The following is a 14,537-nucleotide window of genomic DNA, read 5'->3' on the forward strand; positions in this document are numbered from 1 at the left end:
ACTATGAGTTCCCACAGGTCCTAAGGGGACTCCTCAAACCAGGTGCTGCTCAGGGGGAGCAGTGCACCCAGGGGTCTTTAAGAACCCAAGGACATGGGGGCTGGAGAGATGGCTCAGCTATTAAGAGCACTGACTGCTCTTCCAGAGGACCTGGGTTCAATTCCCCGCACCCACATGGCAGCTCACAGCTGTCTATGATTCCAGTTCTAGGGGCAGATTTCTGTGAGTTCAAGGCCAGCCTGATCTACAGAGTAAGTTCCAGGATAGCCATGGCTATGCAGAGAAATCCTGTCTCAGAAAAAAAAAACAGAAAAAAAAAAAATCAACCCAAAGGTACATTCGGACCAGTGTCTTAGAGACTGGCTGCCTCTGACGGTGGCCGGTGAACAGTAGGGCAGGGCTAAAGGGAAGTACTGGCGCTTGGCTAAGAGGCTTCGTGGACAACCTGTAACAGCCCTATCCAGTCCTGACCTTGCTCAAAACAACTCCCCATTCCCTCTTCCCTTGCTTGCATGTGATAGTCAGTGTCTCGGACCCCAGTCCTGGGCTCACATTCAAGCATGTGCAGCCACCCCAGAGCCCGGGGCTGCTCACTCTGAGACAGAGTCACTCCTATATATGGTTAGCCAGGAGTGGGAGTCCCATCGAGCTAATGTGTGACTTAATCTGCTGACAATCTCACCCAGCTGGGGCCCCACTTGGGGAGAGCCCTCACTCTGGAAAGAGTGTTCACTTGAGAGCAAAGGGGCTGGGAGGGGGCAGGACAAAGACAATATGACCAGACTTGGGGAACTAAATGCCACCCAAGTTCTTCCCAGCCCTGCTTTGTCCCATGTCTGTGGACATGTCCAGCTTCCCCCATGTTCCCTGTAAACAAACTCACAAGCCTCCTTCTTTCCAAAGTCCTTTTAATACAGCACAGAAAGGCTATATTTTCATAGGCAAGCCGTATATAGAGTCTCCAGGAATAAGGCACACAACGGAATGCCACCCCGAGGCCGGCCCTTCAGGGAAGTCAGGAGCCTTCTCCATGCACCCTCCAGGCGGGGCTCACGGGTTCTGTTTGTCTTCTTAGCTGAATGCACACACATGAACAGATACAGACACGGACAGGGTCACCACATGGAAGTGCAGGGGTTGGTACAGGGAAGTTGGCCATGAGAGCAAACAAGGATCCTCATTGCCATCTCCGGGAAGGCTACAACACCCCTTACATCACTGTTAGTTGTTGACTGGCTACAATGTAGTGAGGTTGGATTAGACTTTTGTTTAGAGTAGATTCAAGTTCATTAGATGCTAAAAGGCAGGTGGAAGGGCTCAGGTGGACAGATCCGAGTTCAAAGAGCATGGGGTTGGGAGGGAGGGCTTGGGCAAGGAGGAAGCCTACCCCCTGTGTTCTTGTACCTCCTTGGGTCTTGCTGACAAGTCCAATGGGCTGGCAGATCAAAGGACCTGTTCATCCGATGTGTCCTTTTCCCTTGTCCATCCCCTGTCCTCCCTTAAAAAATTAATAAAACCATAATAACAAGATAATAACATGAAGGTACAGGAGAAAAGATTAAAATACCACCTGTCCACCTCAGAGGCAGAGACACAAAGGATCTCTGTTCCCTTTTTACTGTGTTGTCCATTGATAACTCGCTGTAAAAAAGCAATACTTCCAAAAATACACAAATGTATAAATACAGGACAAGAGCATATTAATAAGTCTAACACTTGAATAATATACTGGGTGCTTAATACTGATATTTTCATCCAAGGAAAACAAAATTAAAAAAAAACACTATAGCTTAAAGGATTACAAAGATTTTTTTTCCTCGTTAGAATTATGTACCAACTTCATATAATTCTATGTAGATAATATTTCCTTCTTAATGTAGTTCAGTTTGCATACTTTTTACAGATGAAAGCATAGAAAAAATAACAAGAAAAAAGGAAAAGTTCTCACTATAAATATCCTCTTACAGATTAACCAGACTTACAAAAACTATGTCTAGAAATCTGTTCAATATGGATTGCCCTCTCAAAAGCACTGACTTTTATAAAAAAAAATGCCTCTTTTTGTTGTTTTCAATTTCAATAATATCAAGCAATCCTATTTTTCTTTTCTTAAAAAAAAAAGACCCTCAAATATATACAAACAAAAATCACTATGAAGAATTTTGTGGGGAGAGGCTACCAAGTTCATTGTTGTAAGAAAAACTGGTAACCATGCAGAAATTTTAACATCTATGAATTTTTCCCAAAATACACACATAGCATTTTTTTAAAAAAAGAATTCTGTGTCAAGTATAACTCAAAATAAATACAAATTCACAAGTAGAGCTATTGAATACTTCATATGGGGTAAACACCATTCTCTCTCAACTAGATCGCTAGATCTACTGACTGCAAGCGATTGTCCCTTTTGAATGTACTAAACCACACACTTTCTTGTCCCTTGGGTTCCCAGGCCCTCTGAGCATTAACTCTCCAGCACCGAGCTTAGATAGTGGTATCTTTTGCTTGCCTCAAAAAGATCACAAGTTCAGCGAAAGCATTGCAAGGCCGGACCAGGGAGAGGCTCCCTGAGGCAAGAGAGCCTGGCTATGCACAGACAGGGACCCAAATGCTCACTGCAGGGAGATGTCCCACCTTCTGCTGGCCCTGGCTTCCTGAAGACTGTTAATGTGCTTTCTGAACCTTTGACTCGGTTCACCCATGCCCAACATGTCCTCATTTGGGACACGAGCACACTGCCCACTGCTGTGAATGTTCTCTTTAGAGGCCCAGTGGGATGACTGACAGAAACAGCCCTTTCCTAAGTGACAGGAAGCTTGGCATGGGGCGGCCCTAGTGCCGCAGCAAGGCTGGGGAGTCTTTGGTGCTGGGTGCTCACAGTCTGCAGCCCAGCATGCCACCATTCATGGGCAGCAAGGTGGCAGCTAGTGCTTTGGACTGCCACAGGTATACCTTTGTTAAGTATTCAGAGGGTATGTTCTCCCAAAATCTATCCTGCAGCTAACTGGCTGCAGACACGTCCATCTCTTCGACTCACTCCCTGGACCCATGGTTAACACTTCACTGTGACTCCTCAGTCGTACAAAGCATTCTCATTTGAAACAAAGGGCAACTGGGCACCATGTGTAAACACTGAATTTCAGGCCTATTTCATGGTCTGACTTTCTTTTTCTTCTTCTTCTTCTCCATAGAGGCATAGTGTTGGGGCAAAGTCAAGCTACTCAGTCCTGGCAGCTGGTGAAGAGGAGAAAGGCAAGAGAAATGTGGCTTGTCACAGGGGAGGGGGTGCACTGCTGATCCTGACCACAACAGCAGTCCTTCTGGGCCATGTGACATGCCAGGAGATCTTTCTGCCTTACTAGAAAAGTAGGAAACCATTATCCCCAGTTTCCAAAGGAGAGGTTCTATGGCTCATTTAGGCTTGCCTACTGTGAGGGGCTGAGGAGACCTGGGGTGGGATCATCTTCCATTTTCTCAGGGGATGAGAACATCAGGCAAGGAGGGCTGTAGGAGAGGACCTGGCATCACTCAGCCTGGTTTCCTAAGTGACTACCATGAGCAGAGGTTTGGAAGGCAGTGCTCTAGGGGGTACTCTAGGGGTATCCCATCACCCCAGTGATGCCCTGTGTTCCAGAGGCAGCCAGCTTTCTTCTAGAACACCAAGCTCACTGGGGCCTCTTGGCTTGCTGGTGACACTTTCTCACTTAACTAGTGAGGAAACTGAGGCTGGAGATGAGATGTCCTTGCCCCAGGTGGCACAAAGTAACTCCAGAATGCCAAGACCTGCATCCTCCATGGCAGAGCAGGCTTACAGTTTCTGTGGGGTAGCATCCCTGACATGGGTAGGAGGCTAGGGATGAAGAGAGAGCAGCTGATGAAACCCAAGCTTACAGGACAGTCTGGGGGAGACCATGGGAGGCGATGCCTGATGTCCCCTAGGATGTCTTGGAGCACTGTTCAATGTCCTCCTGCTTGCCAGTCCCATTGGCAGAGGGAGGCTGTATTTAGCTACCAGGTACAATGCAGTGATGTCAGGGGTGGTCAGATGTGAGACTCAATGTGGGCACAACAGAGGACCACTCCTCAGCAGCTGCTACAACAAGGGTCTGCCCTCTGTGGCTACAGCTTAGGAATGAAACAGGACTTCCCCAGAGTGGCTTTTCAGAGTGGCAAGCTGCAAGTTTCTGGGTGGGATAGGACCTGGCTGGCCTTGGAGGAAAAACTTCCTGCAGGCCTCAGGGTTCACAGTTCACTAATGTACTTGGTGGATAACAAAGCCAGCCAGCTCCAAAGACACTCAGGAAGAGAGCCTGCGGGAACACCAAGGCCTCTGCTGGCCTCAGTCCCTCTATAGAGCCCGGGCCTACGGTGAAGAGTCCCTGAGCCTCCTGTCTCTGCACCCTGTTGGGAGCATGTCAGCCACACTGTCAGCATGTGAGATGAGGACATGAGCCTCATCTGCTTAAGCCCACAGGCCTGTGAGGTCTCCCTTCAGGCAGCACAGGAAGGCAGCAGCCGAGGGGTGCTGCAGTGGCAGCCAAGGTCACTGCACACGACGACAGTAGTAGCCCAGGACCTTGCACTTTTCACAGAGATGCTGTGGGTGCTCCTTGCTCTGGTCAGACACATCCAGGCCATCAGGCTTCTCCAGGGGTCTCTGCAAAGAGAGGGAGGAAGGGGCCGAGGGGGATGGGAAGAGAATCTGCAGTTATAGAGGTAGCTCAGTCAATGCTTTGGCACCCCACCTTTTGCCCATTTGCAGACATATGTGTCCAGGAAGCTCAGGTGAAATTCCTGGGCTGCCTAGAGCCGAGGCAGGGGTCTCAGACCTGGAACCAAGGGCAGATATATTGCCTGATCCACAGTCCTGTCTAGGCAGCTGTGCCCTGAATAAAGCTCAGAGAGCTCCCAAATGCAGACCAGAATCAATGCAGGTCAGGGATGCAAAGACATCTGTTGGATGAAGAAACTGAGTCTCAGGCAAAGGAAACCCCACCTCACATCTGTCTCCCTGTCACTGCAGTGGCCATGGGAGTCAAAAGATTATCCCGGACATAAACTACAACACTCCAGCCCGAGGGGCAACAGGACTCTTAGTTCCATAAAGCCAGTCTGGGGTCTGGCCCAGTGTCTGCCCTAATTGAGTGACTCCATAAACAGAGCCTCATTGTTTTCTAATGGGGAAACTGAGGCCTAGGGAAAGGAGGCAACTTACCAGGCCTGCTATGACATGTGTGCACCTCCTCACCGTCTGTAAAGCAGGCCATTACAGTGCTCATTTGCAAAATTTGGAAAGATCCTGAGAGAGGCTAGCTGTTGGTTACCTGGGCTGCATTAGGCACACTCAAATACTCTTCTAAAAAATTACATTTATTTACTTATGTATGTGGTGTGTGTGTGTGTGTGTGTGTGTGTGTGTGTGTGTGTGTTCACATGTGTGCCACAGCCTGAGTGTGGAGGTCAGAGGACAACTTGTAGAAGTCAGTTCTCTCCTTTCACCATGTGGGTCCTAGGGATTGGCCTCGGGTCATCAGGCTTGGAGGCAAGGCCTTTCCCCCTGAGGCACCTCACCAGCCCTCAAGCTCTTTTGTTCTTTAGACAGCTTGGGTCTCCCTGCCTGCTCTCCCTCCTTCCCCTCCCTACAACAGCCAGTGAAGACCTGTAAACATTGCCGAGATCATAAGGAGAGGCTCCGAAGTGGACAGCATTTCATTGGCCACAAAGACTCTGTTCTTCTAACCCCAGAATGACACCTGACTGCAGAAGGGTCCCCTGAACAGACTTGGGGCTCAGAGGAAACTGGTCAGGGCCATCTGGGAGCCATCTGGCAAGAATAGGGGAGCAGAAACTAGAGGCTGACATGGGGTACAGGACAAAGACCCTTGACTACAGTGGCCTGTTAAGGGAGGACGGCAGAGGTAGACTGGTACTCCACACTAGCAGGCTGTTTTCCCACCTGCTCCAGGCCTTGAACCAACTGACCCTCAGAGCAGTTGGGCAAATGGGATGGAGGGTTGGAAAAGGTGAGGGTTTAGGCTGCAGGTGGGCAGGATTCTACTTCAAGCTGTCCTGGAAACGGGTGTCATACAACTCAACTCTTAAACTTTAGCTACAAAGGGAAACCTGCAAGGAGGAGAGCCTGGGTTTGGAACGGAGGGCCTTCCAGAGGACTGGCCTCACTCACCCCTCCTCTCTATCCCAGCAAGGGAGAGGAGAAAGAGTTGGACTTCCTTGCAAACCAAGTCCCAGATGGGAGCTCAGCCTCCTGACACTGGCTGTGTGGCCTTGGCCTGGCCACCTGACCCCTCTGAGACACCATCTCATTCCCTTCTGTAAAGTGGGGAGCTGGCTCCTTTTCAGGGAGTTGTTCTCAGCAAACCTAGCGATGACAAAGACTAGACAGGGGAAAGTCCTTCAAGGTACTGATGTTGTTTATTCTTACTATTAATGGGAGGGGACAGTGACACAGGGTCATCTTCTGTCCCAGATGTCCCGGAGAATGGGAGCCACCATCAACCTCTCACTTTATGGGCTTGCATGTCCCCAGGGTCAGGAAGCTGGGCCTCTGCTGGCTGAGCACAGTGCCAGGTTCTTGTATGTTCTGTATGAAAGACTCCATCTTGAGCTGGAATCTGGGTCCCTATGCCTTTATCTTGGAGGCCCCACTGCTCATCTCCCAAAGGATGGTCTGGCTGGTGGAGCCCTGACATGTTACCTACTGTAGACCAAACCCAAGCTGATGTATAGCTACTTTCCGCTGCCCCCCCACAGTCTACTACCCACCGCCTCCATGAACCAGCCTTCTAGTAGGGGATAGAGGGACAGGAGTGAGCCAGCTTCCACTGCCTTGGCTCCCACTGCTTTGGACTTGGTGTGGCTAGGCCATGTTGTTCAGGCTGCCTCAAGGGCACAGCTTCCACAGGAGTGATGGGTTACTACAGATGAGGAAAACTTAAGACATCTAAAAATCTTATCCAGAGGCCTCCAGACAGGAAATAGTGAATCTCCGGCCCCACACTGTCTGAAACGCTGCCTGTCTTCGTCCTGTGGCTCAGGGCTAGCTCTAGATCTCATGTACTCCTCTAGCCAGTTCCAGATTCTTGGCTTTCTGTCACCAAGATAGCATTCTCCTCTGAGTTTGCTCCCAGCAGATTGCTCCTGTGGTCCTGGCCCCTGAGAACTCACTAGTACCTGCCATGCTCTGCCCACCCTGCTGGGCACTGCTAGCCTAGGTTTCATCCCAGGGGTTGACAGAGGTCCAGTGCTCCCAGGGATAAGGGCAGAGCCAGTCGCTGAGACTTGAAGAGTATTCTGGGAAACTGCTTCTGCCCATGTCTCTGCAGTGTGTCCACGGTTCATGGTACCACAAGTCAGACAGCTCTGAACACCACCTCGGCCATCCCTTGGCTGGCAGCTGCCACCTCAGCTTGCCTTTCTTCAGCCTGGGTGAGTGACAGGTGCTGTCTTTGCCCGCGCGTGCGTGCGTGCGTGCGTGCGTGCGTGCGTGCGTGCGTGCGTGAGAGAGAGAGAGAGAGAGAGAGAGAGTAAATGACTGTCTTTAAGGATTCTATAACCACAGAGCTCCATAAAGACTTCATGATATATATCTGTGTAGACAGTCAGCAAGTCACTTAACCTCTCTGCTCATGTTCCCTTCAAAAAAACATCTCTACTAGAGGCTCTGTCTGCTAGGCCTGTAGTGAAGAGAGAGGTTAGAATGGTACCTGGCTCGTGAGGAACCTTCCATGCACTGACTAGTTTTTTTGTTTGTTTGATTGACTGATTGATTTTTTAGTTTCTCAAGACAGGGTTTCTCTATATAACTGCTGTGGCTGTCCTGAAACTCGCTTTGTAGACCAAGCTGGCCTCGAACTCACAGAGATCCACCAGGCATTGGCTAGTATTTATGTTGCACATCAGCAGTAATATTTTGAAGGGGCAGGATCATCAGCTGAATCCCTGGGAAATGCTCTTGCCTGACCCTCCTGGCCGGCCCTAGCTCTGGGTTCCTTTGAACTGCTCTTCTCCTTGGCCTTGGTGTCCCGGCTGCAGTCACAGGCTGCCAGTGGGGAGCTTGGGGGAACAGTCAGGATGACCCCCTCTGTGGAAGGAAAGACTTAGCAGCTGGGACTGATCTGGGAGCCCCCCCTCCCACCAGCAGGGAGGCAAAGCCCATTAGTGTTTTCTTCTCTTGGGGGGCGGGGAGGCTGGGTTGTCTGGGGAGACACAGTTGGAGCCTGACAGGAAACAGATGTAGTGGGGGCAGGGCTTCTCAGAGGGATGAGGTGGCCCAGGTCAGCACTGGGGGGAAGGGCAAGAGCCCTTCTCCATCCACCACAAGTGCCCCCCCCCCCCACTCCACTGTTTCCTCTAGGAGAGCAAGGAGGTGTCATTCCCAAATCTCAAGTCAGAGATGCACAGGAACCCAGGAACCCAGGAACCCAGGAACCCAGAACTTGGCCTTTGTACCTCAGTCTCCCCAGTGCACACAGTAGGTGCTCAACAAACACTAACTGGATGTTGGTGAGTGGAGAAAATGGAGCCTCAAGCTCTTAGAGGATTCTTCTAGATTGGGTCCCTCTGTGTAGAGCCAGGATGGCTAGCTCAGCAGGCGACACTGAGGCTCTGCTGCTAGGATGATGGGAAAGGCAGAGAAATGATCGAGGGATAGCCTGGTAAGACTGAGGGGACCCAGTAAGTAGTAGCCTGCCCTGACAGCTACTGGGGCACACAGGAACACTGCAGGGTATCAGGTTCCCCTGGCTCTGAGTATGTGAGTTGGCTCTGCCCCTCTGCCTGGGTCATAAGACAGTAGGTGATTCCCGAGACCTGCGGTCCAGATCCTTGGGACTCTGACACTGAACACCTTGTGGAAATTGGGCTGTCCTAACTCCCTGTCCCACGAAGGCCTACCCTTTCTGCCTACCCCACCCAGAGAACGCTCTGCCCGCCCTCGCCCCTCCCCACAGCCCCACAGTTCTGGTGTCGTACCTTAGTCCCACCCCTGGCTCCGCCCCCCAGAGGCCCCGCCCACCCACCTGCTTGTGTGGGTACACGTTGATGTGGCACTTGATGCACTCCTGCCCCATGTTGGCCCAGGAGTTCCCGCTCATCCATTTTCTCTTGCACTTGGGACACTTGTACTCGCCAAAGCAGCGCTTCTTGCCTTGGTAAGGCGTCAGACCCTCACCTTTGGGGCGTGCCTGGAAGACAGGAAGTAAATACAGGAGATGGGTAGCCTAGGTCGCCTCCAGAGTACATGTGCTAATGCCAGGACAGAGACAGTGGGGTACAGGGCTTCTAAGAAATTACTTCTCCATCTCAGTGTTGCAGGGGCAGTGTTGTGGGCACAGGATCTTGGTCCCACCAGGGAGGTGTCAACACAGGGGCAGGAACTAGTGCATGACGTAAGGGATCGCCTCAGCTGCCTTCCTTCCAACTGTGGGCTCCCCTACCTGGAGGTAATCATTTTCTAGGCTGGCTCTGAACTCAAACCTTCCATCTCCACATCCAGGGTTTGGGGAAGACAGAAAAACACCCTCTTGTCCAGTCTCTGAAGCATCTGTGTCTTCTGTGTCTGCCCAAAGGCAGGTCCACATTGACAAACACATCCGTGTGTACGTCTAGGCCATCTGTCACTCACCAGACAGACACACAGATGACACACATACCTCATCACCTTACTTTTTTTTCTTTTGAAGGGCAAGGTTTCATGTATCCCAGTCTGGCTTTCACTTACTACGGGGACAAAGATGATCATGAACTTCTAGTCCTGCTTCCCAGTGCTGGGGTTACACACATGTACCACCATACCTGCCTTATGGTATGCTGGGAATCAAACCCAGGGACTTGTGCATGCTGGGCAAGCATTCCACCAACTGAGCTACATCTCCAGCCCAATTCATCTTCGTGTCTCCTTCATGTCAGCACCAACAGCTACTGTACTCTGCTTCACAGCTGCATGGTGGCAGAATTCACGAGAGCTCAGTGTGTGCTACCATGAGTGCTTGGTACAGGAGTCAACTTACATGCCTTTGTAGAGGAAATTTCCAGAAGTGAAACCTCTGGGGCAAAGGGCATGGCACTATTTTCGTGATGATCCCTATTGCCGCTGCTCTACCCCCACAATGCTTCACCAGCTTCGTAGTCCAGATCCCCAGGAGCAGAGTTCTAGCTAATGCCCCATTTGTCTGCAGCTGCACTTTCCACATATTTGTTTTTCTCTGTAGTAGTTGTCTGTGCTCAACTGATCTAGAAGGATTCAACAGAGAGTCTCAGAAATAAATGAATGACTTGTAAGCTTTGGGCTGTGCACAGTTCTAAGGAATAACATGAGAGCTCTGTCCATGTGCCTGGGACATCGAGAGTCTCATTGTCCCATGTATCCATGCTATATGTGCTACCTGCCCATTAGTTATTCAGTGACTGGCTATTACTGGAGGAACTGCAGTATCCACAGTGCTTATGTTCAAATGGCCCTCATTTTACATAGCAATTGCCCTGGAGCATAGGTGTAAGGTAGCAGACAACTCCTATGCCAAGGAGAAAATCGTAAAATGCTTCCATTACCTGAAAAAGGGAAATTTGCCAATATCATAAAGGAGAAAAGAAATCTGAGGTTGCTAAAAACCTTTGGTGTGAACAAATACTCTGTTGGGAAGCCGATGAAAGAAAGAGATCCCTGCTAGTTTTGATCTTGCGACTCCAACCACTAGTTACAGCAACAAGAAAATTGATTTGCATTTTATAGATGAAAGAAGCTGGTGCTCTCCTGCACAGCTTGATACCTTTATTAAAATATGATCCAAATACTGCACATCTCACTCATTGAAAGTGGTCAGTTCAATGGTTCTTAGTATATTCAGAGCTGCACAACCATCAGTGCAACCTAATTTTAGGACATACTTGTCACTCCCCCAAAAATCTCTCTGTACTCATTAATACTTACTCCTTTTCCTGCCCATTTGCTCCTATGATCTACTTTCTGCCTCTGTAGACTTCCCTAGTTTATATTCTTTCTTCTGTCTGGCTTCTTTCACTTAATGTGATGTTTCTGAGGCTCCACCATGCTGAAGCATGTGTCCGTACTTCGCCTTCTCTTGCTGCCCAATAATGTCCACTGTACGCCAATGCCACGGCTCAGAACACACTGGGCTCAGGACACACTGGGCTGCTTCTCAGTTGGGGCTGTCATGAATAAAGCAGCTGCGAACCAACATGCATTCATAGAGGATGGTTTTAAATGTCAGGATTTGTTACTAAAGGATGTTAAGCTGGGAGACTACCCATAGCTATGGACCCACATTAGCCTTGTATTCTTGCTAGCTGAGGCTGAGGACTGGCTGACCAGTAGAGTCTCTCCAAGTCACCTCTTCTTGAGTTTGAGTGAAGCTTGAAGCAGGCTCTGTGTGTCATCAAGTGTAGTACCCAGGTGGGCAGTGACAGGACTGTCTGGCAACATGCTAGACAGGAAGAATCTTGAGCCCCACCTTAGAGTCATCACATCAGAACCTGTGTTCGTGTGTGTTGGGGGTGAGGTGTGCAGGCATATCTGCACACGTGGAGACTAGAGGTCAAAACAAGATGCTCTCCTCAATCGCGCTCCTTTTTTTTTTTTTTTTAAGACAGTTTCTCACTGAACCTGGAGCTGACCAATTTGGCTTGGCTGGCTACCCAGCAAGCTCCAGGAATCTTCCGTCTCCATCTTCCCAATGCTGGGTTACCAACAGGTGCCACCACACCCAGATTTTTCTGTGGGTACTAGAGATTAAACTCAAGTCCTCATGCTCGTACAGCATGCATTTTACCTGCTGAGCCATCTCCCCATCCCAGAGCCCGCATTCTGATAAGAGCCCCCCAAGAATTCCTCCTCCACCAGATACAGGAAGCGTGGGCTGTGGGAAGATCATTGCCATGGTAACTCCAGGTGACTGCTCACTTAGGATACAGCGTATAGAGGACAGGCACAGACTCTGATCCAAATCCTAGCCCTGTGACCTTGGACAAGGCTAGAGGAAGTGACTCCTCCATCTGAGAGTGTTTTGGGCCAGTGAGAAGGAGGGCTCAGTGGGCAAAGGCACTTACTGTCAACTCTGATGACCTGAGTTCAATCCTCGGGACCCACAAGGTGGAGATAACCGATTCCCACAAGTTGCCCTTTGATCCCCCCACATGCATGTCATGGCATGCATGCATACACCCATAAATAGTCAATATCTGCAATAAAAACTTTTAAAAGTATTCTAAGCATTAACAAGATGATACAGGTAAACCCCGAGAACAGTAGGATTATTGGCACTACTACTATTTACTAATCTGAAGTTGTATTGGTATGTAAGATAATAATTTCTGTCAATTATGTGTGTTTGTTGTTGTTGTTTCCCAGAAGCCATTCATAGGTGATGTCTGAGTAGAGTTCCAGGCAAAACAGTAAAAGGAGAGCGCTGTGCCAAGTGTCAAAATCCAAACCTGGAAAGCAAGCACAACATGGTCCTGACTTCCGGGTCCCCTGCCTGACTTCACTCGACTTGTTAGTAATGATAATGTCTCAGGAGCAGGTTCAATATGAGCCCTGGGTAGGCCCAAGAGAGGGCAATGTTGTGAGAGATGCACCTCACACTGGCATGATCTAGTCTACTCACTTGGGACAAGAGGCTACCTCTGAAGCTGAGCTCTCTAGGTATCCAGTTTGCAGGTTTTCTGAGCCTTCTGAAGCCAGTTTCTCCACCGCCATCCAGCACCCAGTACCTCAGCCCTGAGCAGCCTGTGCCCATAGTCTCATTGGGTCTGTCATCCCGAAATATGGCACCACACACATGTGCTCTCCTGCCTCCGTTTCCAAAGGTGTCTGCCTATGCTGAAGGAGGGTGATGGGGCTGGGGAGGAGGCTCCATTCATAAAATGCTTACTCTGTAGGCGTGCAGATGTGAGTTTGCCTCTGAGAACCATGTAAATTAGTCCAGTGTGGTAGTGTATGCTTGTAATCCCAGAGAAGGTGAGATGTCAGGCAGAGCCCTGGAAGCTCTGGAACTTTTGCCTACTTGGTGAAGTTCCAGTCCAATTAAAGACCTGTCTCAAAAAAAAGGTGGATGACACCTGGGCTGTCCTCTGACATCCACATACATATGCACACCACACAAGCATGCACATAGTCACGCATATCTATGTACAAGCACACACACATAGACACAAATAGGTGCGGGTCTTGCCACAAAGATTTTGCTTAGCTGATGGAGGGATTTAGGGCCTGTCTGCAGCAGGATGGCTCTGGAATCTGGTTCTCCAGACCTCTTCTTGCTGAGAGAGCCCTTGACACCTGGGGCTTGCCTACCATATCTATGGCAAAGGACAAAATGGGAGGGATCAATTCATCCCAGCATATTTGGAGCAAAACAGGGGTCCTAGTCAGGATTAGAAATAAACTGTGTATGTCCCAGGGTATCTGACTCAGAATGCTAGGTGATGGGATCCCACTCGTGTAGTGAGGGATAGACTGTAACCAAAGGGGAAAGCAGGTCGTTGGACAAGAAGTGAACAAGGAACAGAGCCACAGCTCAGAATCAGAACATGGCCCTTTGGGAGATGTCTGCCAGATACCCAGAGCTGGGATGCCTGACCTCCTACAGGCCTAGACGTCCCAGCATGCCAATACCACACTGACAGGCCAGACGGACAGTCAGCTCCCTGATGCTCCCTGATGGACGCCTCATCCCATAGGGCAAGCTCAGATCCTGGACTGTAGGGTCAGGTTCCTAATCCACAAATGGGTTCTGCCTGTTGTTATCCAGGACCCTTGACAAATCGCTCAGTATCTCTGCTGGTTTCCACATCTGGACACCAGATGCTGATCGAGGGCCTGAGCTGCAGACCTGATACCCTCACAGGTGCCTTAGCGCAGTCCTGGCACACACAGCACTCTCTCGCTTGGTGAACACTGGTGTTTGGGGCACAGCTCTTCCCTTGAAGAGAGGGCAACAGAGGTGCTGCAGCTGATGCAGAGGGAGGGGCTGAGACTCGGGCAAAGTCGGAAGGAGAACATTTTAGAAATGAGACGGCAGTCTGGCAAAGATGTAGTCAGTCCACTATCTCAAGACATGTGTGTCGGGAGACTAACAAGCCTAAGAAGAAAGGGCATTAGGTGTCTTCACCTTCTGGAATATTCTCCCAGAGGGACCCTCAAAAAGTCCAAAGAAGGCTGCAGAAGCTTGGACGTGTGCCGGCCAAGGACAAGGAAGGAGGGAAGAGGCCAAGTGTTGTGGGACACTGCCTGTGTCCTGAGCTTTGTGCTCAGGGTTCATGGCCTTTCAGGTCATCTTTCCACTCACTACAAAGGCTTTAGGACAGCTGGTGAAACTGAGGATTGGGGTTAGGGGCAGGATGCCCAAGAGCATCCATATGTGAGGGGCTGAAAGCAAGGCTCAGCAGGCTCTTCTGCCTGCCACAGCTCTGCAAAGGCAACCCCTCAGCAGAGATTGCATGAGAAAATTCCTTGGGCCTCCTGATGGAGGTGGCGTACAGGGCAAATTTAATATTTTCAT

General features: G+C 50.0%; 1 protein-coding gene across 1 annotated transcript in view; it reads right to left on the minus strand.

Annotated features, from left to right (window-relative positions):
• Nucleotides 1-2,100: 2,100 nt before the first annotated feature.
• The window catches only part of Zcchc24 (zinc finger CCHC-type containing 24), a 53,834-nt gene continuing 41,397 nt past the window's right edge, over nucleotides 2,101-14,537 (minus strand). The window contains exons 3-4 of the mRNA XM_036199269.1: nucleotides 9,039-9,203; nucleotides 2,101-4,657 (exon numbers count right to left, since the gene is read on the minus strand). Coding sequence (XP_036055162.1) covers nucleotides 4,544-4,657; nucleotides 9,039-9,203 — 279 coding nt within the window. The 3' untranslated portion in view covers nucleotides 2,101-4,543. The remainder of the gene's footprint in view (nucleotides 4,658-9,038; nucleotides 9,204-14,537) is intronic.

The sequence above is a fragment of the Onychomys torridus genome, chromosome 9 (genome assembly GCF_903995425.1).
Source record: "Onychomys torridus chromosome 9, mOncTor1.1, whole genome shotgun sequence".
Lineage (NCBI taxonomy): Eukaryota > Metazoa > Chordata > Mammalia > Rodentia > Cricetidae > Onychomys > Onychomys torridus.